This window comes from Athene noctua, chromosome 12 (genome assembly GCF_965140245.1).
Source record: "Athene noctua chromosome 12, bAthNoc1.hap1.1, whole genome shotgun sequence".
Lineage (NCBI taxonomy): Eukaryota > Metazoa > Chordata > Aves > Strigiformes > Strigidae > Athene > Athene noctua.
Window position 1 is genome coordinate 22,584,019 of NC_134048.1, and position 27,811 is coordinate 22,611,829.

The 27,811-nt window shown below is 49.1% G+C and overlaps 1 protein-coding gene and 1 long non-coding RNA gene across 3 annotated transcripts; one reads left to right on the forward strand and one right to left on the reverse strand.

Moving 5' to 3' along the window:
* Positions 1 to 25: 25 nt before the first annotated feature.
* Positions 26 to 26,355, forward strand: SLC22A4 (solute carrier family 22 member 4). Of its 2 annotated transcripts, none has more exons than XM_074916577.1 (10): positions 26 to 433; positions 7,529 to 7,632; positions 9,212 to 9,366; positions 12,892 to 13,063; positions 15,738 to 15,864; positions 17,843 to 17,943; positions 18,953 to 19,167; positions 19,845 to 20,027; positions 22,332 to 22,467; positions 23,656 to 26,355. In XM_074916577.1, exons 1-10 carry the CDS (start codon positions 41 to 43, stop codon positions 23,729 to 23,731), a joined length of 1,662 nt encoding a protein of 553 aa, XP_074772678.1. In that variant the 5' UTR covers positions 26 to 40; the 3' UTR covers positions 23,732 to 26,355. The 2 variants fall into 2 exon arrangements, with proteins under 2 accessions (XP_074772678.1, XP_074772679.1); XM_074916578.1 differs by having other exon boundaries at positions 17,849 to 17,943.
* Positions 16,405 to 27,776, reverse strand: LOC141965272 (uncharacterized). The gene is made up of 3 exons (XR_012634441.1): positions 27,580 to 27,776; positions 26,347 to 26,478; positions 16,405 to 19,161 (listed from the first exon to the last, which is right to left on the reverse strand). It is a non-coding gene; the product is annotated as an uncharacterized LOC141965272 (long non-coding RNA).
* Positions 27,777 to 27,811: the final 35 nt, after the last annotated feature.

A 27,811-nucleotide genomic window follows, 5' to 3' on the forward strand; every position in this document is an offset into this window, starting at 1 on the left:
CGGCGGTGCGCGCTGAGCCGCGGAAGGTCCGCGCCGCGCCATGCGCGATTACGAGGCGGCCACCGCCTTCCTGGGCGAGTGGGGCCGCTTCCAGCGGCTCGTCTTCTTCCTCCTCAGCGCCAGCATCGTTCCCAACGGCTTCAACGGGATGTCGGCCGTTTTCCTGGCCGGTACCCCCGAGCACCGGTGCGCCGTGCCCCGCGGGGCCAACCTGAGCGGCGAGTGGCGGAACGCCAGCATCCCGCTGGAGCTGCGGGGGGGGCGGGCGGCCCCCAGCCGCTGCCGCCGGTACCGCCTGGCCGCGCTCGCCAACTTCTCGGCGCTGGGGCTGCGGCCCGGCTCCGACGTGGAGCTGGGGTCTCTGGAGCAGGAGCCGTGCCTGGACGGCTGGGAGTACAGCCGCGATGTCTACCGCTCCACCATCGTCACCGAGGTGCGCGGCCGCGGAGCCGAACCCTTCCCCCGCCTCCCCCCCCCCCCCTCCTGCGCCGGGCTGTGGGGGGACGCGCTGCCTTTCAGGGTGCGGGGGACGAAGAGGGAGCGGCGGGCGGAGTGGTTGGGGGAAAGGGGTTGATGCTGTGGGGAGAGGGGGGGTGTGGGGTGAGCAGCCTCAGGAGGAGCCGCTCGTCCTTGCCAGCCCGGCTGCCTTTTCCATGGACGCGTCTCGCTTGGAGGGGGCTTTTCTGTGCAGGGGGAGGCCAGGGCTGGGGGTACAAGCCTGGCAGTTCCTTTTGCCAGGCGGCCAGCCGTCCCCATGCACTTCCCATCTGCTGGAATCTTCCCAGTGTGGCTTTGGATGGGGACAGCGATGCTTGCCTGTAAACGAGCCAACAGCCCGGCTGGGTCTAGAGCAGCGGTGGGCCCTCCCTGGCCCCCAGCGCCAGTGCTGCTAGCCACAGAGGCGGCTTTGGTGGCCGTCGGCACTGGGCTGGGCAGGTTGGTGCGAGGCAGGTGCCGTGGTCACGGTCTGGGGTGCGCGGGAGGCTCCTGGGCGAGCCTGGGCCCCGGCCCACGTCCGAGCTGCCCGCTCGGTTTGCAGGGCTGGACAAGGGCATCGTTTGTACCGGGCGTCCTGCGGGGATGTCCGCGGCGACGAGTCGTTTAAGCGCTTTTTTGGGTTTTCTGGTTGTGCCATGGCACCACAGCAGGGACACGCTGCGTCCCTGCCCGTGCCAGCGCGGAGCTCTGGTAGAGAAGGAGAAGGCAATTCCCCTAAAGCTGCGGGGCTGCTGCTGCTCTTTTGTGTTGTGGGAGGGAGTTCGAGGAATACGGGGTTCATCCTGGTGCCAGCTGGCACGCTCCGCAGTCGTTCAGCCCAGCAGCGTGCCCCAGGTAGCCAAGGGCCACCCCGCTCGTGCACCAATGGCTCACGCCCAGGGATATGGCGGGAGCGGGTGCATGGCTCTTGGTCTCGAGTCCCCGTGACTCAGCAGCAACATCTGCCACCGAAAAACATTGCGTGGGGGCACGGCCAGGAAAGGTCCTGACCAAGAGGTTGTGGCTGCAGGTCTGTGCCCTGGGGACACGGGGGCAGGGGCAGGGTCTGTGTCCTGGGGACACGGGGGCAGGGTCTCAGTCCCAGGGACACAGGGCAGTGTCTGTGCCCCGGGAACGGTGGGGCAGGTCAACACCAAATCAAGGCAGAGAGTTCTTGGGAAGCTCATCCTGCTCCTGGCCGTGGGTGAACTGTAACAGCAGCTGGGCTGCAGCCCACGTGCTGCACACAGCCATGCCCGGCCGTAACCCGTGGGCTGGCGTGGCCGCCTGGCCAATGCCTGGTAGCCACCACCACAGCGCTCGCTGCCGGAGGGAGGCCGGGTTATCCCGGGGTGGCTGTGGACTCCTGATGTGTGGTTTGGAGTTCACCGTTGCTCTGAGGGAGACGATAAGTGAAGCATAAGGAGGAGAAATGTTCTTCCTTCTTAATGAGCAGCAGACAACTTGTGTTGGCAGATGCCAAACAAGAGCCTTCCGTGCCGGATTCAGATGGGACGCAGCAGTGGGGCCTGGGGCACGCCGGGGAGGCAACAGCACAGTCAGAGATGGAAACCAAGTGCCAGGTTCCCATCTGTACACCAGATGGAAAAGAAGGATCCTTGTTTTGTTTTAAAATTGTCATGGACGTTCGGAAAAAATACAGAATTTGGTTTTAAAACAAGGGAAACAGGCGCTGATGAAAGCCTGAAAAGAAGCAGTTCAGTTTAACTTGAGATGATTATTTTTGTACCCAACATTTTTCTTGGTATTAGGAAAGACAAGCCAGGACACGCCATCAGGAAAGCTCAGTGGAAAAATATCTTCGGTTCAAAAACTCAATTGAGGAGCAAAACTTGATGGTACAGGATTAAGAACTGGAGGGTGGGTTGGTTTGGTTTTTTTTTTGATTTGTGCAGTTGCATCAAGTCCTGTTATTACTGCTGCTTGGAGGGAGCAGGCTGGGAGAGGCCAGCTCGGCCCTGGTGTTAATTGGTTTGGGGGCATGTGCTAAACCCTGGGAACAGAGGCTCCCAGACTCCATCATCTGCTTGGTCTTAAAATGATGGTAATGGCAGAAAAGTGAGTGTGGGCACAGCACAGGTGAGAGAGGTGATCGTTTGGCCGGGGTGGTAAGAAGGAGCCTGTAAAGTGTGACGATGAGCAGGTGGCAGCGTGGGGTCGGGTGTGATCCCACAGCTGAGATGAGGAGGCTGCAGGGCTCCCTTTTGCTCTGGGAGCTCCCTAGCCCAGCTGCCCCCCCTGCTTCCAGAGCAGCTCCCCGTCTGCTGCAGCTCCTCCAGTTCTCCCCACAGAAAAGTGCTGTTTCCCACCGAAGCCGCTGCACCGGGTCGGTGCCACCCGCACTTGCACGAGAGGGCTTGAGCCAGTCTAGCAGGTCCTGACCCCAAAGCAGGGCTGCCTCGCTCTCACCACCCCTTCTGCTTTCTGCCATCTGTGCTCTGGAAGTAACTTAAACGTTAACGTATGTATTTTTGTCCATTGGGTTGTTTTTGCCTGCAACTTAACCTACTTCTGCTTTAATTCCAGATAGCGATGCTCAGATCTGACATTAATTAGAGGTTCAAGCACCAGTTTTGCATTCACATCCAGTTAATTCCCTCGCGCTAGGTTGTGTCCCAGCGCCGCTGCCTGGGGACATGTGGGGCTGCTCCCCAACACTGAGGTCAACAGCATCCTGGCTTGTACCAGCACTGGCGTGGCCAGCAGGGACAGGGACGGGATCTGAGCCCTGGGCTCGGCACTGGGGAGGCCGCCCCTCGATTCCTGGGTTCAGTTTTGGGCCCCTCACCCCAAAAAGGCCATTGAATGACTCGAGCGTGGCCAGAGAAGGGCAACGGAGCTGGGGCAGGGTCTGGAGCACAGGTCTGCTGGGGAGCGGCTGGGGGAACTGGGGGGGTTCAGTCTGGAGCAGAGGAGGCTGAGGGGAGACCTCCTGGCCCTCTGCAACTCCCTGCCAGGAGGGGGCAGAGAGGGGGGATGAGTCTCTGGAGCCAAGGCCCCAGCGCCAGGCCCCGAGGGAATGGCCTCAAGCTGCCCAGGGCAGGGTCAGGCTGGCTCTGAGGAAGGATTTCTGTGCAGAAGGGGCTGTTGGGCGTTGGAATGGGCTGCCCAGGGCAGGGGGGAGTCCCCGGGATCCCTGGAGGGGTTGAAGAGTCGGGCTGAGCCAGCGCTGAGGGATCTGGGGGAGTTGGGAAGGGTCGGGGGAGGGTCATGGTTGGGCTGGAGGAGCTGCAAGGGCTTTTCCAACCCGGATGATTCTGGGATTCTGTACGCGGGCACCACGGTGAGACCCCTGCAGAGGGCAGAGCAGTGCTGGAGGCTTCACCTCTTGCCCATGTTACCCTTCTCAGCCCCCCTGTCCCAGCCCTGGCGCTGACTTCTTGGTGAAGGCAGAAACCAGGAGCTATTGGGGCTGGCAGAGGTGAGGAGCTGGATGTGAACTGCTGTGCTTTGAAGGCAGCTGAAGGATTTTTCTGTTTCCTTATGGCTTTTTCCAGCAGCCTTTGCCCACTCTGCGCTTGGGTCCCTGTGCCCGTCACTCGTGTGCTGAGCGGAGCTGCTCTCATTGCTGGCATTGGTGCCCAGGGTGCAGCATGGGCAATCAGAATATTTTTTTACTATCTCTTGAGCTGTTTGTCTTCAGATTTACTCTTGGAGACAAGGTCAGATTTTCCCTGGTTTACAGCCTATTTACACAAGGCTCCAGTAGAGTTTTCTTCTCTGATCTGAACAGGCTGAGACTCAGGATGGTTAATTAGTGATTTCTGATTGAGAACATGAGCGGTCAGGGCACCTTCTCTGGCAGTTTCATTTTTTTCAGAAAGCTTTTCCATCCGTAAACCTCACAGCATTGGCTCTTCCAGTAGCTGGGAGCTTATGGGAGAGGGTTGGAGGGATTTGATGGTAATAAAGTGATTTAATGATGTTCTCCTCAAGCAGCTCTTAGTCCGAGTGCTCAGAGCACTTGCTTGGAAGTTTACGTGAACTTTGCTCTCCAGTATGCTTAGCCAGGGATATTACAGAATTACTTATTGTCTGGTTAATGAATAATTCAGTTCAGCACAGACAGTTTAGAAGCTGTAGATGTAGGTAGTTCAGCTGTGGCTGGGCTGTAGCTCTTGTGCCCACAATGGGCTCGTTGCTGGCTGTGATGGATGCAGACTTTGAGGAAAAGGTCAAATAAGTTTTTTTTTTGTTTTTTTTTTTTTTCCCCCCCAAGTACTGCTTGTGAGGAGCCTTAAAGCCCTGTATATCCAAGGGCTAGTTAAATCTTGCCATGCTGACACATGCTCAGTCCCCGTGTGGTGCTGGGCGTGAGCGTCCCTCGGAGCGAGCGCCTTTGGGGAGGGGAGGTTGGTGTTTTGGGACGAGATGAGGTGTACCTATGGAGTAGGGCTGTATAGATCACTGCCCAGGTCCCACCTACTACTGGATGTAAAATAGGTGGTGTGGGTTTTCACTCAGCAGCTTCAGATAGACTTGGAGGTGGATGGGTTTGATTGTGTTTGTGTGTTTTGGGGTCAAACACAGCGAGTTCCTGCGGACAGCAATGCCTCTCCGGCAGCTGGCTGCTGCGTGCTCTTCACCACATCCCACAAATTTTAAAGGCTCGACCCTGTAGAGTGGATTTTTGCTGTCTGTGCAGTCTGTCATGGGAAAAGGTAGAGTGAACAGCTGGGTGGGAGGCATTTGGCACCAAGGAAACACAGGAAGCAACCCCAGTTTCACGGGCAAGTTATTATTTAGCTCGGTTTATTTTGCAGCCAAAGTGCCTTTGGCACAGTGGAGGCATTTTAAAAACACTGACCCTTAACCTCGAGTGACTGAAGTCTGAAGGTCTGGGAGCAGGCACTGCGCTGGCGGCCCCACAGCAGGGTGCTGATCATAGCCAGAAAATTAATAATCGTCTGTATGGGCTGCAAATTTTGTCACCTCGTTAGACACCAGCTTTCCCAGAGTGGAGACTGGGAGGGGGAGCAGGACGTGGCAAAGCATCTCAGTAGTGTGGGGCCAGGTGAGCCCGGCTGGCACGGAGCTGCCCCAGCTCGTAGAAGCTGCCTCTCTGCTGCCCTTTCCTTCTTCCCAGCATGATGTAAAGAAACGTTTACTTTTAATGCTGTGTTTCCTGCAGCTGAGTTTTGTTTCATTTTAAATACGGGCCTTGATTTCCACCGAGCTGCTTTACAGAAATCTCAGTTTTCTTTGACATGTGAAACAGATCCCTGCGTATATTTCTCACAATTCGCATTCTTGAACATATCGGAGCCCTGCTGACCTGCAGGTTCACATCTACCTTATCAAACACAGCAAAGATAAATGCAGGTGCATGCCCAGTCAGGCCCGCACCTTGCCACCTCTCCCTTCCTGGCAGGGACGAGAAAGTATTTTACAGAAATGGCTGCTGCAGGTTTCTTTTTCTTATTAGTCAGATTTAAGTATTGGAGGCGTATTTCAGTCCTCAAACCTCCATATCCCCGTGTTAAAGACACTGTGTGTTTCTCAGGAAGAGGCATGGGTTGTGTTTTAAAGCTCAATTCATCTCCTTTTGTCCCATAGCTGGTGTTACTTTGCAAGCTGGGCGGAGGGGCAGAGGTACCCAGCTCCCCACCGCTGGCAGCATATCTTCATTCTGCCTGAAAACAGGCACGGATTGCATCTCTTTCCTAAATTATTGTCCAGAGCAAACTGCATCGAGCCACAGCACATGGCCCCTTGCTTTGGGGTTTCCTTCTGCTTGCTCTCCCGCAGCAGAAGCGGAGCCCGGCCGCCGCCCCGTCGGTCGGTTGGTTTGGTTTTGGCAGGACTCGCAGTGCTGTCGGGTGGCACCTGGGTCTCTGTCTAATCCAAGACTTGCTGCGTTTCGTTGCCTGCAGCTGAGCTGAGGAGCCGGAGCAGCCCAGAGGCAGGTTTCTGCTCCACCACCCCTGCCTGCGCCTGGGCTTGGCCACTGCTTCCCGCGACGGCTTGGCCCGCCTGTTCCCTGAGCACGGGTGCAGGCGATGTACCCGCTCTCTGGTACATGACTAATTATTAAAATTATGCTAGACTTTGATCTCTGATCTAATTAGCTTACCTTTGTGGTAGAATTATCTAATCTAAGACTGACATGTTTGAAGTCTATCCATAAGCACTCCTGCCAGGCCTGCCTTCACCAGGAGATTAGTCACCAGGATGGGAGCAAGCTGCAGCAGAAACACGCTCGGCTGTAACTCTGGTGGACTCATGATGCTGTTCGTATTTTTTTCAGCTTGTCTGGGGTTATGAGCAGCTTTAGGTGGAAGTTTCCATGCTGGCTCCTGTCCTAAGCCTCCAGCCCCAGCCGAGTCTGGTCGTGAGGCTGAGTGATGGACAGTGAGTCAGCCCTGCAGGTTGTGGGGATGGAGAGGAATTTGGAAACAGGTCAGGGCGGGAAAAGAGATTTCATTCTGTGCGTTTTCTTGCATATGTTTTGTCAACTTTTGTCAAGTCACAGAAATGCAGCAGGTTTTGTGCTGGCGAAGGTCAGGTAAACTGGAAACTTTCCCTAGCTGGGGATGGGGCAGCCCTTCACCCTTCTCCATCACTGGTTTTTTGGTGGGGAGCATCTCGGGCCATGGGGAGCCAGGTTCTGGGTGTCAGGGGGCCTGATGGGTGCGTGTGGGGGAGATTGTGCTGGAAACGGGGCCGGGGTAGCCCCTGAGCTGCACACACCAACTGCCCACTGAGTTTTTGGTGTTACTGGCCACTCCCTTGTTTCAGAGGCGCTGGGGTCCTGTCAGACAGCTGCCTGTGTTTCAGCCTGGTGGGGTTTGCCTGGAGAGGCAACCCCTCTCCCTTTTGGTTTTTTTGTGCTTGCAGCAGGGCGTTCCGGCAGCGACCGTCCCCGGGAAAACAGTGCTGGTGCCAGCAATGGGTGGAAATGTGGCTGGGGGGAAACTAAATTAAATTACGTGGAAATGTGTGTGTCTCCAGCCAATAACCCTTGTGCCTGGATGAGGCTCAATGCAGCGTGGTGGCTGCATCTGAGCGCGGGCCCTTCCTTCTCTTGCAGTGGAACCTGGTGTGCGAGGACGACTGGAAAGCCCCGCTGACCACCTCCCTCTTCTTCGTGGGGGTCCTCATCGGCTCCTTCATCTCGGGGCAGCTCTCGGACAGGTAACGCCGCTGCTCCCTGGGCAGAGGAGGGCAGACCTGGTGCCACGGCTGGTGCATTTGTTTTTGAGATGTAAAGAAGTTAAATGTCCAATTCTCTTGAGTTTTAATCAAAATGAGGTAACTGGCCTGACGTCTGCAAAAATCCCAGACTTGATCTACCCCAGGTGTAGGATCACCACCTCTTGGGCACTTCAGAGACAAGAACTGATCTCTGCAAGGAGCCCATGCAGCTGCTTTGCAGATGGATGTGGTGGTTTTTGCTTCACGATCACATTTGTTTCTTTATCTGGCCTTTTTAGTAGTTTAAAAGACGTTGTTCTTTGTCACACATTAACTGACAAGCCATTCTTGGAGCTGCAGGATAGAAACTTGTCATTTGAATGGAAGCTCTGCATAGAAGAGATGGTTTGCTGGAAATAAACGTGTCTGAGAGGGGGGGGGAAAAAGATAACCTGTAAATGAATAGCAATCATGTCGTAGCACCTAAGTAGATGTAAAATATCCAAAAAATCATTACAGGCATTTGATAATTATCTCGGCAGTGCTGAAGCTTTGGCCTTACAGGTGTTGAATGCAGAATATATGTTCCTTCTGCAAGTCTGCTTCCCTCTGTATACAGCCCGTATCGTTACAGCGGGGTCTCCAGTACTGCTTTGGCTGCTGCCAGTTACCGAGGAAGTCGTGAGAGCAGCAGCGTTCCTCTCGGAGTTTGGCAGAGGGGTTTCAAAACTCGATGGGAACCTTAATCGAAAAGCCTCCAGCATTAAACGCCCTGTGATCCGAATTTAATCTCCTGCCCCCCTGTGGAAGTCAGTCAGTGTTACTCTTTGAAAGGGAGCTGAGGAAGTTGCTAAACCCCGTGGGTGCCGTGTGGCCCCTGGGAGCGGCGTGGCCGGCCAGCCTCCTCGAGAGCCCCGTCACCTTCTAGCTTCAGCTATTCCTTGAATTATTTTGGAAGCCTTTTGTCAGGAAAGGGGTATGTTCTGAGCCTGTACCTGAGCCATTTCCCCTGTGCTGCTGCAGAAACCTTTCCTAAGTCAAGGGCCGCCGCAGGCAGCGGGTGATGCAAACCCGCGCGTAGGCTTGCTCTTACCTTTCCATAAGAAAATGCTGCTAATGCAGAGAAGCAGGTGAGAGCAAGGCTGTGACATGTGTGGGAACTCAGAGAGACTGAACCCAGTCAATAAAGCGATTTAACACGCTCAAAGCATAACGCTGTTGCATGTATAGATGCCGGTAGCCTAAAAGCCATCATTTCCTAACTTTTGGCTTGTGTGGCTTGCAATCTTCCTGTGACTCGCTTATATACTGTTGTCTAGTCTCCTCAGTCCTTGTCTAGTGGCTCCCTGAAGTTTCTGCTCTTCATTTTTTCTTCTTGGTTTATTCCTTGGGTCTTGGAAATTTTGATTACTTTTAGTGCTTATGAAGATCAACAGAATTCTTTAACATGAACCAAAATTCAGGTTGTGCTAAACTGCGTCACTTGAGCTTGGATATTTGTGCTCCCTCGTGCTCTCTTACAGAGCCCCACTCCATAAATACGTGCTGTTTCAGTAATAATCTTTATCTTTTGGAAAAGGTTTGGCAGGAAGAATATCCTTTTTTTGACGATGGCCGTGCAGACTGGCTTCAGCTTCCTGCAGATCTTCTCTACCAGCTGGGAGATGTTCACAGTGCTCTTTCTCATAGTGGGGATGGGACAGATCTCTAACTACGTGGTGGCCTTCATACTGGGTATGAATATGTCCGCAGTAGATTAAATGCTTGCTTAATATACTGTTAATTTTTTTTTTCCCTCTGAATCTGCATCATTTAATTAGACAGCAGTAAATCCTCACTGATACAATTCCTAATTTAGGCCAGTGTTGATTTTTTTTTTTTTTTTTTCTCTTGGATTCTTCAAGCCTATATTTTCTATAGGTTTAGAGGAAAATAAGAAAGCAGGAAGACTAAATAAACATCCATTTCCCTCCTTTTTTTGAGAAGAAGTTCGAGGCAGCATTCAGGGTTTGTTATCAGCAGCAGCAGGTCTGAGATAGAAAAAACATTTGGGTTCCTCCCTGCGTCTCTGCCCCTTTGCAGAGTCAGTGCGTACCCGGGTGCAAACCTTGGAGCAAACCAACCCTTCCAGGCAGGACTGGAGCAGAGGAGCCAGGTGGGTGTCAGAGCCCCATTAGTCATAAAAATCACTGATCTTGGAGCTGAGGTTAGTGGTAATGTCCCTAATCTTAGAGGCCAAGGTCTGTTTTGCTTTCTATGGGGAGCATTGGAAGAAGGAGCCAGTGACTGCAGGGAGGCTGCATGGCTGCAGTCAATGCCTGGGGATCCCCTGGGGAAGGAGGGACCCCACAGAGCTTCCCACTAGTCACAGGGTTTTCAGGAAAGGCAACGGCACAGGGGAATTACGGGGATGACTGACAGGGAGCTGGGATTTGCAAGAGCTGTCTTTAAAGTGTGCACACGTGTATTTATGTCAGCTTTTAAATCAGCGCTGTCAAAATGACAATTTGTAGATTTTTATGCGACCTAGTCTAAATTAAAACCATATATGAATAGTTAATGCTGGTCTCTCCTACCCCATGAGGTTTTAATGGGGGAAAAAATAGAGCAGAAGAGCATCATATGAAACCAATGCTATGGAGGGGATATGGCATCGTGTCCCCAGGCAGCCGTGAGTCACCGCTGGGAGTGACGGAGGGAGAGTTAAGTAGGTCAGGCTGTCAGTGGGGGGATCCCTTGCGCTTGCAGCTGCCATTGCCAGGCTCGCTCCCTCCCTCCTGGTAGTTAACTCTCGTGCGGAGCCGATGGAGCCGGAGCCAATGCCTGCGGCGGGAAAGCTGGGAGCTGCGGCGCTGGGCCGGGAGCGCTGGCTTGGCTGGAAATCCTCTTGGAAGCACACGGGGTTGGTGGAGCATGAGTCTCTCTGATGGGGGTGTGGGATCTGATGGGGCAAGAATTAGCCCCACAGCTCCCACCGGGAACGTGGGGCATGGCTGGATGCGGATGGGAATGCTGCCTCGGTGCTCAGCTGGGGTGGGGGGTCCAGAGCACCCCAGTGCCCAAACGCCTCCGCTGCTGAGAGACAGGACTGGGCCTCCCTCAGTAATGTTAATTTATTTAATTGCACGGCTGCTTTTGCTGGCACTTTATCCCTTGTCTTGTCTCTTCTGCCATCCCGTTTTCTGTAGAGTTGTTGTGGCAGCGATGACTCCCTGGCAGCGGAGAGGCAGGTGCCGTGGGCACTCGCCATGCTAGCTGCTCCCCAGCAGCCCTGAGGCTGTTACTAAGGGCAGGATTAATCTAAACCAATTTAGATACTAGCTTCCTAATTTGAGTCATCAGTCACCTGTCATTGGTAAGGAGGGAGGCGTGGGGGTGGTGTGTCCCCCAAACTCTGCCCGTGGCAAATCAAACCCAGGAGCTTCCAGGAAGCTGCACGCGACAGAGGTGCTGGATGAGGTGCTGGATAGGAGAATATACCCACAGAAGGAAAAGTAACTCCTTAAGAAAGCCCATCCTGATCATGGGACGTGCTGGAGGTGCTTCCCTTGTATCATCCCACCACTGCCAGGGCTGTGACCTGGCTCGGGAGGGGAGCGGTGGCACCAGCACCTATAAAGTCCCCATTGATGCTGGCTGTGCTGCAGCCCTGGCACCCTCCATCCCCAAATGGAGTGGGAGTTTTTGGGGTTTTTGTAGTGGCCACCTCAGCACAGGTTTCTCCTGTTGTTCCAGCTTTCAACATCCAAACCTGTGTTGTCTCCCCATGTGTAGCTCAGACTCTGTTCCAGCATCCTCAGCCACCCAGGCTCTTCCTGTCCATCACACTATTGCTGCCCACCTTCATGAGAACAGAACTTCTGTAGAGAATTTTTTTTTCCCAACTGCATGCTGTGAAATTTCTCTCTGCAGCATTTTTCCTTAGCTGTAGGCCTCAGTTATTTTCTGCGCTCAAAACTGTTGTTTTCAAGTTCTGGGACTGTACAACACTATGGAGATTTGTGAAGGCATCTTGATATCATCCCCAAACTGCTGTTCCTTGGCCAGGAGAATGAGGGAGGAGGAGAGGCAGGAGAGAATTGTCGTTCTCCACAACGTAATCTCATGTTGGCTTTGAATTGCCACAAATTATAATGTAACGTTTAATAGGTATTAAGCCAATGTTTCCAGTATCAGACCTCTCCCGAGAGAGCTCCTCTAAACAAGAGCAGTCAGAGAGGAAGATGGTATAATTTATCCCCACACGCTTGTTTTATCCCTAGAAGTTCTTATTTTCAGTTTTATTACTGTGTCTTTATTCATTTTCTAAAATGAAAATTCATGTGGCTATCAAATAGGAGATTTTTTTTTTTTTTTTTTTTGTCTTGGGTATTTTTTCCATTTTTCTCTGCGATATTAAATCTTGGCGTTCTTACCACACTACATAACCAAAATACACTCTCCAGACTTCCCAAGACCCTCCTGTTTGCTCAGTGTCATTCGCTTTTTGAGTCCAGATCAAACTGCAGGAGTTACGGCCCTTGCGGTGCTCCTGATGGACCTCTGGAGACCCCGGGGCTGAGAGCTCAGCGGGAAGTGAGGCAGACCTGAGGGCGTCCGTGGATGTTGTTAAGCAGTGGCTGGGTATTTTATTGGAAAAGAACTTAAAACAGTCTCAATTGTTATTCCTAGACACTCGGTTGGTGCTAGGCTGCGCGTGACGCAGTGGTTGTGGGGTGCTTTCATGGACTGGTGCCTGGCTGCTGGAGCAGTAGCATTACTAGAAGGTGGCATCTTCCCTGGTTGTGTCCTACAGCCCACGATGCGCCAGTCTGACATTCCAGCCTTCTGTTCCAAAAAACAAACGTGACATTTGTTCCCACCTCACTGTAAATTCACTCCCTTCCATCCTGTGTCAGTCGGCCATCCACCGACCTGCTCTCCTCCAGATGTGCTCAGCGGTGAACTGCACCTTAAAAATCCCGATGGGTGAGGTGGGGGAGCAGGCTGTGTCCCAGCCGAGCGTGTCAGGAAGGCTCCTGGAAGTCTGCTGGCCATTCCCCATGCCTGCCCTTATCTGTCTCTGACAATGCATTAATCAAAGCAAACAGAACTGTTTCATCTGAAGGTCCCCGATACTCCCAGCAGCTTTTCTGTACTGGGTGGGTCCATGCTGTCTAAAACTGTTTGGCTGATTTTTGTGTAAATGCAGTAAAGTATTTAGTCATGATTGAAAAGCAAGAGGTAAAATGCTAATCCAACCTCCCTTGTTTTAAACAGGAACAGAAATTCTTGGCAAATCAGTTCGTATTATATTCTCTACATTAGGAGTTTGCATATTTTTTGCAATTGGCTACATGTTGCTGCCACTGTTTGCTTACTTCATCAGAGACTGGCGGATGCTGCTGCTGGCGCTCACTATCCCGGGGCTGTTCTGCGTCCCGCTCTGGTGGTGAGTGCCCCCCCCGCCACGCTCCCACTCCCCTCCCCGCCTGACGCTCTCTCGCCCTGGGTGCTGGGTAATGGCAGGGTGGCGGGGGGTCCCCTTTCTCCTCTTTGGTTGTTGTTTTTTTGTGGTTTTTTTTTTTTTTTTACTATTTGGCATGGGAGGAGGTTTTGCCTTGAGGCGGGAGTTGGGGGGATTTTTTGTTTGGGGTTCTTTTTGCCAGTTTTAAGTCAAGTGAACTACCTGCAGAGCCTCGCTGGTGCTGGCTGTGTGCTTGAAGCCACTTTTTCACCAGCTTTCCAGAGCAGCTTGGGAATTCTGTACTTGACTCCTAACTCCAGACACTGTTAATCACCTCTAGGTTTACCCCTGTAGTACCACTGCCTGATTCGTTCTAACTTTGCTTCCTTCCTTTTTTCTTTAAGCCATTTTTTAATGCGGTTTCACCTGCTGATTGGTACTAAAATCTCAGAGGAAGGCTGAGCCCGTTCACTTGGCACGCAGCAGTGAGCAGTTTCTTGCCCTCGACGTCATTAAGCAGCTCATTGCACTAGAAGTCGTTAAGTGGAGGCGTCTGCCGGCAGAGCTGGCCAGGCCAGCCCTCTCCCACAGCTCTGCGTGCCAGGAGCCGTGTGTCCTCCCAGCTTTGCTTTGGCTGCTGGAGCAGGACTTTGATTTGTGAGCCCCTTCGGCCCATAGTAACTCTCTGGCTAAGCCAAAGGTTGGCTTTACCATACCCTCCTCCTCTCAGCCATCCCACGCTGTCGTCTTGGTGGCTGAGTCCATGTTTTCTTTCATCTTTCCGTCGCACTTGCCCACACCCCTGCTCTAATGCACTGCTGATGTGTGGGTGCACCCTCACCTGCCCCGGGGGACTGAAAAACAGTTTAGGAAAACTCTCTGTTCTCCTCAGGTGGACAGAAGCATTGAAGAAGGGCAGATGTCCTTATTCTGTTGCTGCCTTGGTCATCTGTTGTTTTCTGAAGAGATAGGTGTTTAGAAAATAAGGAGGGAAAGGCAAGGTACCATTCACACTTAAGGGTAATTTACAAACAGACAGAAAAGTAATTCCTTCCTTTCCTATTAGTCTTATCTGGGAATAATTCTTCCTGTTATCTCAAAGTTATACCTGTAGGTAAGAGATTAATTTCTTGAACAGTTAAGCGATTTAGACCCACTCTGCTATAGTCTAAAAGACCTCCTGCAGATCTCATTCTTGTCAGAAGTCTCTGCTGATGGTTTTGGTTTGTTGTTTGTTGTTTTTATCTTAGTCTTCAAACCAAACCTTTAAAATGGTTTTCAGCTCCACCTCTGCTATCATCTGATGTTTAGATACAGTCTGCTTCTGTTGAGGGATCAATTTGCCTATTTAACTTGAAATGTTTTAGACTCCTTCAACACAGCGGCATTGCCCTCTGCACCAAGCAGCTGCTCTTTGGGGAGGTTGGTTTTGGGTGGAAGCCTCTCAAATGTCTGCTATAGAACAGGCACTATTAGGCACACAAAATTTGTTCCCAGAGTCCTGCTTTGAAATGTATCTGGTGGGAACTGCCATGCTTTTTCAGAGCATACATCGTAAAGCATGCCAAAAATTTCCACGGATGGTGCTTCCAGCCTGGGGCCAGTGTGGGGGCAGATGGGGATGGAGGTGCAGCGGCAGAGCTCTGCCGAGGCTGGTCGGTGTTAGCTGGCATTTGGGCACGGACCTACTGCTCCCACGGGCAGTGTGACCTGCACGTCCCACTGCTCCGTGCCATAGTTGCTCTTTTATTCATTCCTCTTCCAAATTCTCCGGAAGGTTCCCAGTATCGTCTCTGCAGGCTTGTGTTCCTCAGCTTGCCCACAAAGAAGAGCAGTGGAGCAGCTCACCTCACAGAAAGGCACGTTAGCGGTTGAACAATCTGATAAAAATTATCTGACGCTCGCAAATGTTGACATGGCTTTGGGTCAATCCTTTAGGGAGTTCATCAGAAAAGGAGTGTCTGACCAGCTTTTTGCCAAGGAGGGAAGAAAATGCTGCTGGCTGAAGGGAGCAAGGTAGCATCTGTTTAGATTGAAGGATTTAGTTAAGGAAAGGTGAGATTTTTCTGTCCTGTGTTTGGTGTTAATTCACTCAACACGTGCCTGGAATTGATTAGAAAATGTCATCAGCTCCACAAGGGAACACTGCCACTGTCCTCTGCCTGGGAGAGCCTGCCTCAGAGCTGTGGTAAAATTGTGAGGTTTGTATATAAGATTCCTGTGACATAGAGCCTTTAAATATACCCTGTGCATACTTAAAGCATTTCCACATTGCGTGCAATTTCCCAAGAATATTTTTGCTCAACACTAGTTAAGCTACCCCCATCTTTGCTGTCTGTCTGTCAGGTGACATCTGTTTTGGTTTTTTTTTTCCTGGTCGACATCAATTATTCCTTAAAAAACAACTACCCAGGACAAGGGCCCAATCATGCATCTACTTCAGCACGAGAATAAACACTTCCCATATATTTGAATTCTCCCACTGATCCCATTGGGACAAATCCATGAATTACATTGCCTACATGCTTCTGTGCTGACTGTCTTCTGCTGCAAGCAATCTGTGAGATGAGAGCATAACTCATAAAAACAATACATGTGTTTTTAATAACGTCTTACTTTCATGAAAACGTTGAGTCATTTATTCTGAAACTTATTGCAGGATCATTCCTGAATCCCCTCGGTGGCTGATCTCACAGGGAAGATATAAGGAGGCAGAAGTTATTATCCGAAAGGCTGCAAAAATAAATGGTGTTCCAGCCCCAGCCGTGCTTTTCGACACTGCAGAGGTATGTTTAATCCGTCCTGGTACTTTACCTTGTGGCAGTTTCCCCCTTTGCCTAGTTGGGAAATGCCAGCAGAGAAATGGTTTGTACCAGCAGCTCTTAGAGCCTGGCAGTGACTGTTGGTGTGAGGTAAGTGCTGGGTTAGTGAGTTCAAAATGAGAAGCCAGAGGGGGGGGTTTGTTTGTTTTTTACAGTAAAATTCTCTTCCTCAGCAGTGGTTGGTTGTGGTTTTCAGAGCAAGGGTGACCCAGATTGTTTCATCCTTTGGGCGCTGAGAAGAACCGAGGAAGTCGTGTTTGTCCCCTTCATGGTATTAGCAATTTGCAGTTTAACGGCAGCCCTTGGTGGGGGGGCTGTGCAGGGGACCCTCAGTTGGCACCCACGTGTGCCAGGGCTGTGCGGAGCCCCCGGGGACTCCTCAGGTTGGACAAACCAGCCAAAGCACCCGAGTGCTATGAGGACACTTGAAAACTCTGAAGGTAGCGAAGGCAGTGAAGAACATTAGGCTTCTTTTCAGGCCTGTTTTTTTTTCTTTTATTTCAATGCTTATCGGTTAAAAGGAGAAAGCCTAGCACCCCAGCAAGCCCGGGAGCAGCACAGCCGTGGCAGGACAGCTGGTTCTTGTGTTCCTCTCCCCCCCTCTAGTGGCTTTGCCCTCACCGGAGCTCCTGCTGAAGAGCCACAGATGTTTTTCTTGTGTAAAGAAACCAGCAACGCTTCCAGCTTTGCGTCAGCAGCGACCGTGTCTCTATGTCAGATCTTCCTTTCCTGCATTGTACCTAGCACCTGCATTTTATGCCTCCTGATAGAGCAGAAAGCAAAGCTGCTGCATGCTGCACCTCCCGTGGGCAGGATCCTTCTCTCGAGTGTCATCCTTACATGCTGGCTGAGCTGCTGAAGATCTCTTTTCCAAGTGTATATCTAATGTAAATTGAGGTGCGTGTTCTAGCTAGGGGAAGCTCATCCTATGGAAACCATGGAAAAGCACTTCCCTCACTTCACAGCCAGAGTTCAGATGTCTTTCGTACTGGATATGACTTTTTAAAGCTCCAGCACGTGAGTTTGCTTTTCATCGCTCCGGTGTATTTTTGAGACCAAGAGGCAGCTCAGCTGTCCTTTACTTCGTGGGAATCTAGTGTGCCAAAGCGTCTGTCCACAAAACATCCCGAGGATGATGTCTGTGCGTTAAGTCCTTCATTGGAAGTATTTTTCAAATGTTGCTAGGAAGACATTCCTCAGAAAGCATACTCTCTATCTGGGAAAGGAAATCTCCTGGGTAGCCCCATGGAGGGAGGCCGAGGTGATTCACTCTTTGGGTTGGGGGGGAAGCCTGACCACGAGCACTGGCTTTGCCCCGTCGAGAGCTCTCCATGCAGGCAGAAGGGCACCCTAATGCCACCAAGAAGATTCCTGCTTCAGGCCTCAAACTGGATCCTCCGTCTCTGATTTGGGGTGGTGGATGCTCCCACGATGTGCTCTGGGCACCACACCGAGCTCTGGCCTCTGCCCCCGTCCTCGGCAGGGTGCCAACAGGCAGGCAGCAAAACTGGGTGATTTTCTGCATTTATTTCCCATCATTTGCGAAGGTTGAACAGAAGAGAGTCCAGCGGACAGCGTACAGGAAAATGCCTTTGGTGATGAGATTACTCCTGGAATTACTGTGTTAGGTCCTTAAGGAAATGTTCCTGCGTCTTTCTTGTCAGCTGATAATCCTTTTTAATCAGCATGGTGCAATGGTCTCGGTGCTACCTTTTTTTTTTTTTTTAACAAAAAACTGGAAATTTCCACGAGTACTGCTGGGTGCAGAGACAAGCTCTACCTAAGGACCGCCCTCCCCGGTGCAGAAGTGGCCCTTGGGCTGACTAGTTACCCCCTGATAGAGTCGTAACTTCATAACTGCCCAAACTTGTGGGTATGCAGAGGTTGTTTTGCTCTTAGGTGTGTGGGAATTTTTTTGGTTTTGTTTTCCTTTTTCCTTCAGATGCAGGATTCGAAGCCTCAGCGGCAGCAGAAGGCTATCCTTCTGGACCTATTTCGAACCCGAAACATTGCAACTATTACTATTATGTCATTACTTTTGTGGTAAGGAAATGTGTATTCCTAAAGTACCCAGGCAATAGAACAATTTCTGATTTGAGGGCACATGCCACAGGTTTAGATAATAAGTCTCAGCCTCGGAGCCCATCTACACACGGTCCTTGGCCAGTACATGGCCCTTGGTGTCCTTGCACCCGCACTGCATTAATGCACAAGAGTATGGAGACAGTAGCCTCGACTCAGATGTAAAATAGTTAGGAAACTATATGTAACAACCTGTGTATTTTAAATATTCTGTTGCTTTTCTTTTTTTTTTTTTTTTAAGAAGCTCCCATCTCTGTAATCTCTATTTGAAGAGAAATGTCCTTCTTGAAGCAAAGGCAGCAACTCAGTAACATAACAAGGAGCAGACCCATGGCCAGCGTTTTTGTCCTGTTTCTGTACAGTGCCCATCTCAGTGAGATCCTGGTCCCTGCCTGGGCAGCCACGAGGAATGAGGACCCAATAATTCCATATAGACAAACCGGGACCCTTTTCTGTCCATATTTCCCCCAGCAGAAAGGAACTGGCTAGCACACTTGGCATGCCATAGTAAGGCACTCTTGAGATTTGAAACCCGAACGTCCAGCTCTCTCGTGAAGATTAAATGTCACGGAACTGCTGAGGGTGGGAGATCCTGTCACTGGAGTTGGCTACAAGTAGGAGCATAGTTGGCATGGGAAGCTTTCAAGAGTTATTTCATTGTGCCGTTAATGAGCCCATTGCAGTGAAAAGCCTTTGTGAACGACTTCCACAAAGCCTTTTACTTGGTGTAGTGTATGCAGGAAGGACAGAGAAATCAGAGGTGTCTTCAAGCCGCTGTGGATGGTCACTGGAAGGGATGAGAGAATTAGAAAGATGGGGTTGCCACTGAGATTTTTATTTTTTTTTTTTAAAGCCACAATGTCTGGCGATGCTTTGCGACATCCTATTTTTGTAACAACATCTGAGGCAACACTGGAGGCGTTCAGAGACTGGTGTTTCTGGAATAATTTGGTTTTGTTGCTTTTCTCAGGTTTTTCACATCAGTTGGTTACTTTGGCCTGTCCCTCAGCACTCCAAATTGGCATGGAAATGCCTACATCAACTGTTTCCTCTCGGCTGTTATTGAAGTTCCAGCTTACGTGATTGCCTGGCTTCTCCTCCGCTCCCTCCCTCGGCGCTACTCCTTGTCTGGCACCTTTTTTTTAGGGGGAGGTGTTGTCCTCTTCATTCAGCTGGTTCCTGCAGGTACAAGATTCAATACATGACTTAAGTATATAAAACATTAGAAATACTTTATCTAATAGTTCTTTAAAATTACTAGAAACCATGATCAAATTTAGAATTCGAGGTTAAGTTTATGCTGATCACTTGCAGCCATGATTTTTTTAAAAATACATATGTATATGCTGAGTCATGCACAGCTCTCATTTATTGTGTCAAATTACTGAGCTTTTTATAGTCCAGGGGAACCAGCTTGTAAAAGGAGAGCCAAAAGTGTACTGCGATTTATCTGGTTGTGCGTAGAGGCTAAAAAAAAAACCCTGCAAGTCGTCCAGATTTCACTATGTGTAAATCTTCACAGGATTTTGTGAAAAAGGGGTGAATTTCAGCTTGTGCTTTGTTGCTGTGTAATCCAGAGTTTTGTTCGGTTTCAACAATGCTGTTTTACTGAGAACCAAATCTGAAAAGTATAAAATAACCCAAGCATCTACATTTTGCTTAGTGGGAAGTCTGGAGCCAAGTCATCTAGGGATGGAGCTAATACACTGCATAATTAAAAACCAAACTAAACCACTCACAACTGCTAGGAAAAATAAAACAGTAATATGGTCTTTGGGTTGTAAAAAAAAAAAAAAAAAAAAAAACAAGTAGTAAGCACAGAGTGTTATTTATTCCCCTCGATTTTATTTTTTCTCCTCCAGATTTTAACGTCCTCTCTGTTGGCCTGGTGATGCTCGGGAAGTTTGGCATCACGGCTGCATTTTCAATGCTTTATGTCTATAACGTGGAGCTGTACCCAACGCTGGTGCGAAACATGGCAGTCGGAGCTACTTCCACAGCTTCCAGGCTGGGCAGCATCATTGCTCCTTACTTCGTTTACCTGGGTGAGTTACCTGGGGGAGACGTTTTGCATTTCTTGCCTTGCACTACACAACTGCCCAGAGAAGTGATCGAAGCTTCCACAGCACAGGCTCAGCTTTAAGTCCCTTCGTTTATGGTCTAAATCTCTTCTCTCACCTTGGGTCTGAGTTCAGTCGTACAGGCTAGAAATGAAGCAGAGCTCCTCGGGTTTCACAAAAGAATCGGACTTTTTTCCTTTCTTGAGGCTGGGGTCTGTTCTTATAGCACCGGTGTGGGCCCAAGCTGGTCCGAGGCAGTGACTGTTCCTAAACTGTGTGGGCCGAGTGGTTGGGATGATAATTGGTCACATCTTGGCAAAGGGTGTCACCCCTGGGATACCAGGTGGCTTCGCAGGAGAGCGTGACGAGAAGCGATGTAGCAAGGATGGAAATCTAGCAGTAGGAAATTCATTGCATTGTACTCACCTTGCACATCCCTAGATGGGTGTGTCGGGAGCAGGTGACCCAGGCAGGAACCCAGGCATCCCCCGAATCTGTGTGCTAAAGCAGCACGTGGCAAACATACAAATTAAACAGCACAAGAGTGTGGTTAATTGTGACCTTCGTGATTTATTTTTTTTTTTAAAGGAGAAATATTGATTTTTCTCGTAGGCTTTATTTTGACACTCATGTTCTTAATTGCCTTTTTTTTAAAAAAAAAAAAAAAGTACACAGAAATGATCCTCATGTTGCAGACAGGAAAGGGTGACAGAGATTAGGGGACTAAGGGTGGAAGTACCTGTGAATACCAGCTGCTCAGTCCAGGGTGCTCAGTCTCTCATTTCTTTGGCTCACACATGATTGATTTCCTTCTGCCATCACTGAACCCAACTCAGCTCTCCCCTGCACCTAACGACTCTTCCTTCCTGCTGAGACTTTTGGTACAAACGGAGCCTGACTGCTGGCTCTGGTGGAGCATTGCTGGTGTACTGCTGAGGGGTGAACGCTGCTTCACCATGCCACGACAGGAGGGAGGACACTACTGGCTGTAGCTCACCTGTGTTGTCTCACCTCTACATTCCAGCGTGACTGTACCAAAAATGATGAAAATCCAGTGTCTTTATTGCATACTTGTACAGTGCAAATGGGAAGTAAAAGGGACAGCAGGACTGTGATGCTCCTTAGGGTCTTCAGTCTCCGTTGCAGAAATGGTAACAGTAGTGGTGATGTAGACAGGATAAAGTTTTTACTGTTGTGGGTTTTTTTTCTCCCGGTTTCCATAGGCTCAGCTTTTAAAAAAATCTTGTCCTAGTCCTCAGAATAGTTTCCTAAACTTTAGGAGGTTTTAGGAGAGACTCGTCAGCTGCTGCTATTTGCTACAGCTAAATTAGGATCTCGCAGCTCATCCAGCTCATGAACACAGAAGAGATCAAATCACCAGCTTTGGCTCTGTGTGACATACCCACGGCTCTTCACTTTAATCCTAGCTTATTCCATACAATATGGAGCATACTGCTTTATGCCAACTAAAAAGTAAAGCTGTCAAGTCCAGTTTGGTACTTTCTCTACCTTAAATACTTGAGCTCCTAGCTAATCCCTTTACTGAAAGACCTTTTCATTGCTGTGCTCTTGTGACATGACAGTCTTGCATCCTGCCCAAACACTTGTGTGCTAGCTTCAGGCTGCTGGCAGGGGCCGCTGCCTTCCAGTCCAAAACCAGATCCTCAGGAGACCAAGGTCAGAGCTGCTTGTCTGTCACGGGAGGCCTGATGCTTTCTCCCGTTGCAGTGAGGAGGGTATTTAAGGATTCCCCTGTTACAGCCTGTTAGTCTGAAACTGGCCTGTTTGGCTGCTATCAGTCTCTTCCCTTCTTCTGCACAAGGCCAGCAGGATTCAAAATCCCAGGCAGCTGATGAGTGCTTAGTTGTTTATGAGCACTTTTATTCCCTCACACTGAATTATTTAATGGAGGACTTGGTTCCTGATGACAGTGTAGCACTAAAGACTCCAGCAGTGAGCCCAGCAGAGCTGTTACCTTGCAGAGATGTTGGCTATCCCAGTTGAAAATGTACAAAAACCTATTAGCCACTACACAAACGTGGGCGTGAATCTGATGGTAGGTGTTGACCATCCTAGAGCACACGTCGTAGTTTTAAAACTGAAAAATCCCTTTGTTTGCTGGCAGATAACAGGCGTCACTCAGTTTTTGGATTCACCTTTGATATTTATGAAGATTTCAGCTAATTACTCTAATTCTGCATTACAGCAATGTCTGGAATATAAATTTGACACGTGGGTTTTGTTGATTGTGGACGTTAAGTCCTGTTGTCCTGCCCTGTGTTCTGCCAGGTGCCTACGACAGATACCTGCCGTATATCCTGATGGGAAGCCTGACTGTGCTGATCGGGATCCTCACCCTGTTTCTCCCAGAGAGCTACGGCAATCCCCTGCCCGAGAGCTTTGAGCAAATGCTGAAGGTGAAATGGTAAGGCTGCTCTCATTCATCCCGTGCTTCACCTCAGGACCTCTTTCTACACAATCCCTTTTCCCAACCTGTAAACATGTTTCATCAGATCCATCGCAAAGCACCAAAGCTTTCAAAGTGCCCTTTAGATTTATCTTTTTGGTTGTTAATTTGACAGACGTTGACGTGCGGTTTCTCCAGTATCTCTGAACCCGGGAGCTGATGTGCTTGAAAGCGAGCTCTCACAAAGCAACGCTGACTTTCTCATCACCTTGAGGCTGTTGCTTCATATCTCCCAATGCTTTCCATCCTTTGATATAATTCATTATCCTTAATTCTTCGTTTAGTAGGATGATTTACATTACAAAACACTTTACTCTTTCAGTGTAAGTTCTAAATTAAACACAGGGTTTCAGTCTCCTAGCCTCTTTTCATTTGGGAGGCTAGGGACATGCCAGGACAGCTTTTCTCCTGGTTTATTTTCTTTAGCTGTAAGCACTGATGGCTCTCTTGCCCCACCACCATTGCTATTTAGGGTACTCCGAGCAAACATCTCCACTGAAATCTGTGCGTACATTGCAGTGCTGGTGCAGTGGGGATGGCCAGTGTTTGCTAGTTACTATTGTGGGAGGAAAATTCTTGGGAGCAGCAGAGAGAATTAGCCAAAGTGCAGCTGCATAGGTGCCATCCATATTACTGAGAATTTGTACTGGGGCAGAATTTGTCCTTATAAGCAACAGTGGCTTGAAAAAGCTGGAATTGCCTGTATCTAATCCCTGGTTGGTGTAAGGAGCTGTCATTATGCTTCCGGAATAAAAATTCTCAGGCCAGGTTCCTTGAGAAGGACATGCTGCTTTTTATCACAATTAGGGACTTCTCGTATGTCTGACTTACGGCTTTTCAGCTTTGCAGTAGATGAACTATAGCTAGAAATCCTGGATTCAAACCAGATTCCTGTCACAGGCTTCTTGCATAAACAGACCGAAGTAACTGCCTTACAGTCACTGAATTACATTTGAGTTCCAGGTGGTGTTTGCTGCACTACTTCTGCCATCCAGAAAGGTGTACTTTACAGAGCGTTACATTTTTTCTAACATTTGTGTTAGTCGTGTAACACGGTTATTTTAGCGGTGCTAATTAGAAGGGGGAAGTGTCTGATGACACCCTGTAAAATGTTCTTTAGCTTCTCAGTCTTTGACTTGCTTTCAGTTTCAGAAATGGGCAACAAACCACTGGCATTAGGAATTCAAAGGAGAGTCCTAAAACTGTGGTAACACCCTTGTGAAGAAGGATGCACACTCTCAGAGGGGCTGAAAGAAGAACAAGATCTTCTCAAAATGTATTTTCTGCCAGAAGAAAACAAACCAAACCCAACAGTCAATGCTACTGCACCATAGTTGTTATTCCCTGTGCTACTGTACCCAAACACATAGTTTACTCAACAGCTGCTGTCTACTCCCATAGGACTCTTAGTCTGTAATTCAGTGTCCTGACACCTGGGGTTTGTCAGCAGATACAGTCCCTGTTGAGAAATGGGGGCCTGCATGTGCTGAATGTGATTGATTTGAGGAGTTAAGCTAGAAATGAGCCTTAGGAATAATGCAGCAGAGACTCCACTTGGTCAGGTTCTCAATGAAAGCTGCTTAAAGGAGGGGGGAAAAAAAAAAAAAAAGATAGCAAACGTTGGCTTGCTGGTGGTTTCTCTGGCTCTGTATGTTCACTGGATAAGGGGAGCTGGGTGTCTGTCTTTGAAAATCTCAGCACGTGCCCCTAAAGGAAAGATCCTGGCCTCCTTTGAAATCTGGGACCAAAGTCCAATAGATTAAGTCCTTTCAGAATTTAGTTGCAGCAAAGCAGACGTAGACTTTGCTGTAAGGACATGGTTTTTAAACAAGACATCGAGCATCTTCTGATGTCGCTTGCTTTTCCCAGGACCTGGGGTCCACTTGTCCCTGTAAAAACTGATGCTTTTTCATAAAGCCTGAGCCCGCTGAAATCCTTGGGCTTCATAAATGTTCGGTGTCTTTGGGGAGGGGGGAAGCCTTTAACACAGAAGGGACTACAGCTTGCTGACCTTCTGCTGGGCCGTGCCCACATGCAAAAGAAATGCGGGCTTTAGCAAGTCAGTGATGCTGTCCAAACCTGCCATGCAGTTTTAGCTTTCAGGTTTTCCATGGTAAATTGGCATAAGCAGTTTTTTTTAGACCTTTTGGGGTTTTCTTTTCAAAGCATTTCATTTCTCCTTTGAATATATACCCCATTGTTCTGTACTTTCAGAGAAAGCTCATTGCAGTTTCAAAAGCTTCTGCAAAACCTTTCTACCATTTACAGATTTAAAGGGGATTTGATGCTTGCAAAAATCTGATCTTCTATACTGGAGATGTTCACCTGTAGCAGTTTTAATAAAACACAAAAGGGCTAATCTGGGACCACAGTTTTTTCAAAACAAAAAAACCCCCCACCAACAAAGTCAGTGTTTTGTATTTCAAACCCTACAGGTTATGTATGCTTTTTTTAAAAAAAAAAAAGTTCAGCAAAACTAGACTGGATGAAAACAACTGTATTGCTTAGAGTTGTGCTACTACTGTTTTATGAACACTACATAGTTTGAAAAAAGTATAATACCTTTTGTTTTTCTATTTATTGGCTGTGCATGCACTTCTTGGCCACGTAAAGTCTATCAGACCTGTAGACTGATTTTTATCCTCTATAAATAACAATTAGCTATGATTCACCTTCTGTAAGAGCCAACAAAAACACACCGTCTCATCTCTAATGTGAGAGTTCACGGCAGGTTGTCTTGTGCTGGCACTTGGCACAGGAATGTGGCTCTCGCTGTAAGTTCAAGAACAAATATAAAGCTTTATATCATTTAAATGCAAGGAACTTGTGCAATTATCTCAAGCTGCTCTTTGGGTTGAGGAAATACTATTTGCTTTCATCTTAATTTTCTGCAGTTATGCCTGTGCCATAAATGTAATGTGGCATGAGGCAACCATTATCCTGTGACCCCTGTCGTTCTCATCCGTTCTCAAGCTGGAATTTCTCTAATAACAGCAGTATTTAATCTTGTTTTTACTTATTAAAAAGTTAATCAATGGGATAGCTGTTTAGACAGCTAAATTTCTCAGCAACACCTTTATATCAGCATAGGACAGGTTTGAGGACTTGGTTAAATATAGGTGGCTGTATTTTTATGAAGATTTTTATATTAAGTTGATACTTATTTTATGTGATCGTAGGCTTGGGTGTGTCTAAAAGGTAAATATTTTTGTACTCTTGAACTTTGTAGTATCTTAAAACCTAGTCTTCTTTTTTTAAAATAAGAAAAAGGGTTGTGTTTTTTTAAATACCTTGTTTTAATCAGTCTCATTTTTCTTACACCATTGATCTCAAGCTGGTGTCACATTTTAGTATTTTTAATGACGAATTGAAAAAAAGACTCTTTTCACAAGAGCAGAATGTCTTTCTGAGAAGTATCTGATGTTAAAAGGCCTTACAGTGTCTGCACGGAGTAAAAACAAGAGGAGGAGATTGCAAATGCTTCATCAGCTGAAGCATGGAGAATTTTTGTCCTCCACTAGTATCCTTCCCAGACTCACAGGGGGATTTCTGAAGAATCCCAAAGAGCAATCGTCTTCAGAGGAATCAAACAGGGGTGAATCTGGAGGGCAGTAGTGCCTCTTTCCTAGCGAGTTACTATATTTTTTTCAATTGTAAAGCTGGAGAGGACAAGCACTGGTTTAGTAGCTGTTGACGGAAATTATAATTATTGCTAGTGAGCTATTTAAACCTCTCACTGCAACCCTCAGTGGGTTTTCTGTGTCAGATACTCAGCGGGGTTTGGTGCAGGCCCTGTGTGCTCACACGCGTTGAGGGGGTTGTCCGTAAAGCTCTGACCTGGGGACGGGAGGGAAGCACCAGCTGGATCGCTCCCAGGGACTGCAGGGGCCGTTGCGCTGTGCCTCATCTGCCACCTCTGTCACTTCGGTCTCTCTGTGTCACCTTGGATCCTCAGCTGGCTTATTGGGTCTGCTAAAGCATATATGAAACTGTAGTTAATTGTCACTCGTTAACTTCTCTCTTAATTGTAATAAAAACGTGCACTGGCATTGTATAACCTACTTTCTGTGTGGATTGTAATTGAAGAATAAAGTCTCCTAACTTTAACACTTTGTGCAAAGAAATTTAAAGAAGTAATTTAAAACGTATTTAGCATGGAAAAAGGATGAAAAAACCCCAAACTAGAGTAAGTTTTTCCACAAAATGAGCTCTTCCACACAGGAAGACTATGTTGTAGTACAGTTTTTCTGGCTTTCAGATGGTTCAATCCTGACTCTGCAACCCTACAAAGCCCCAGACACAGACTCCAGCCACGCTCAAGGATGATTTTGAGGTTAAACTTCTATTTTGTCTATTTAATTTCACAACTGTGTGATTCCAGAAATGCTGTAAAAGGTATTTTACCTATTAGGCTGGTAAAACAGCTTTTATCAATTAAAGGTGGAGAAAATATCAGCCCCAAAAAAGCCAGTTGGAAATGTGAATTGGCCTTAGGGAGAGCAAAGCCAAATTCTGCAGTTCCACACAGCTTCTTGAGTCCTGTGGGGGACACGATCTTCCTGACAGTGCCACCAGGTAATAAGATGGGATTTTGGGGCTAAGAACAGAATATTATTAGTCAAATATATTATTTATCAAACATCTAGTGCATGTTCCCTCAGAAAACAGTGTCATGGTCAGCAACACCTTTTTACTGCCAGACAATCCTGCTGAAGGGACGATGGCAGTTGTGGCAGCAACGAGGTGAGGAACCACTGAACACCTGGGCTTGCGGAAAGCTGCCTGCCTGTGATCGCTAAAGGAGCAAAACGATCCATCGGTGAAGGCTCTTGGCTGGCGGAGGCCACAACCCAAACCCAGGCCCTACCGAAGAACCCCAGTAACGTGTAGCTGAGCCCTGGGGGTCACCGGCACCTGAGCACGGATTCAATTCACCTCAAGCCCTCGGTTTCTGAAATTTCTGGGCAGTAAATATAACGCCTGTATTGATGGGCTGGAGTCAGCAGAGGGCAGGGGACTGGCAGCCCAGCCGGGCCCGGGAGGGAGCCGGAAAGCGGCCCCGATACTTGCCCGGTGCCCGCAGGCCTCGGCGCGTCGCCGGGGTCGCCTCTTCCAGCCGCCGTCAGCACAAGCCGGGCCGGGGCCCTCCCTCCGGCCTCCCAGCCCGGCCAAGGCCGCTGTCCCGGGGCTCCGAGCGCGGGAACCGGCGCCAGGCCCGGCCGAGCCCCCGGGGCCGAGCCCCCGCCGCGCCCCCCGGGCCGCGGGGCATGCCGGGAGCCGCCCGCCCGGGGCTGAGGCGGCC

Coding starts and splice junctions, on each gene's coding strand:
- SLC22A4 (XM_074916577.1), top strand. CDS start 41: ATGCGCGATTACGAGGCGGCCACCGCCTTCCTGGGCGAGTGGGGCCGC. Junction 19,168..19,844: donor CATTCAGCTGGTTCCTGCAG/GTACAAGATTCA, acceptor TTTCTCCTCCAG/ATTTTAACGTCCTCTCTGTT. Junction 22,468..23,655: donor CAAATGCTGAAGGTGAAATG/GTAAGGCTGCTC, acceptor ACTTGCTTTCAG/TTTCAGAAATGGGCAACAAA.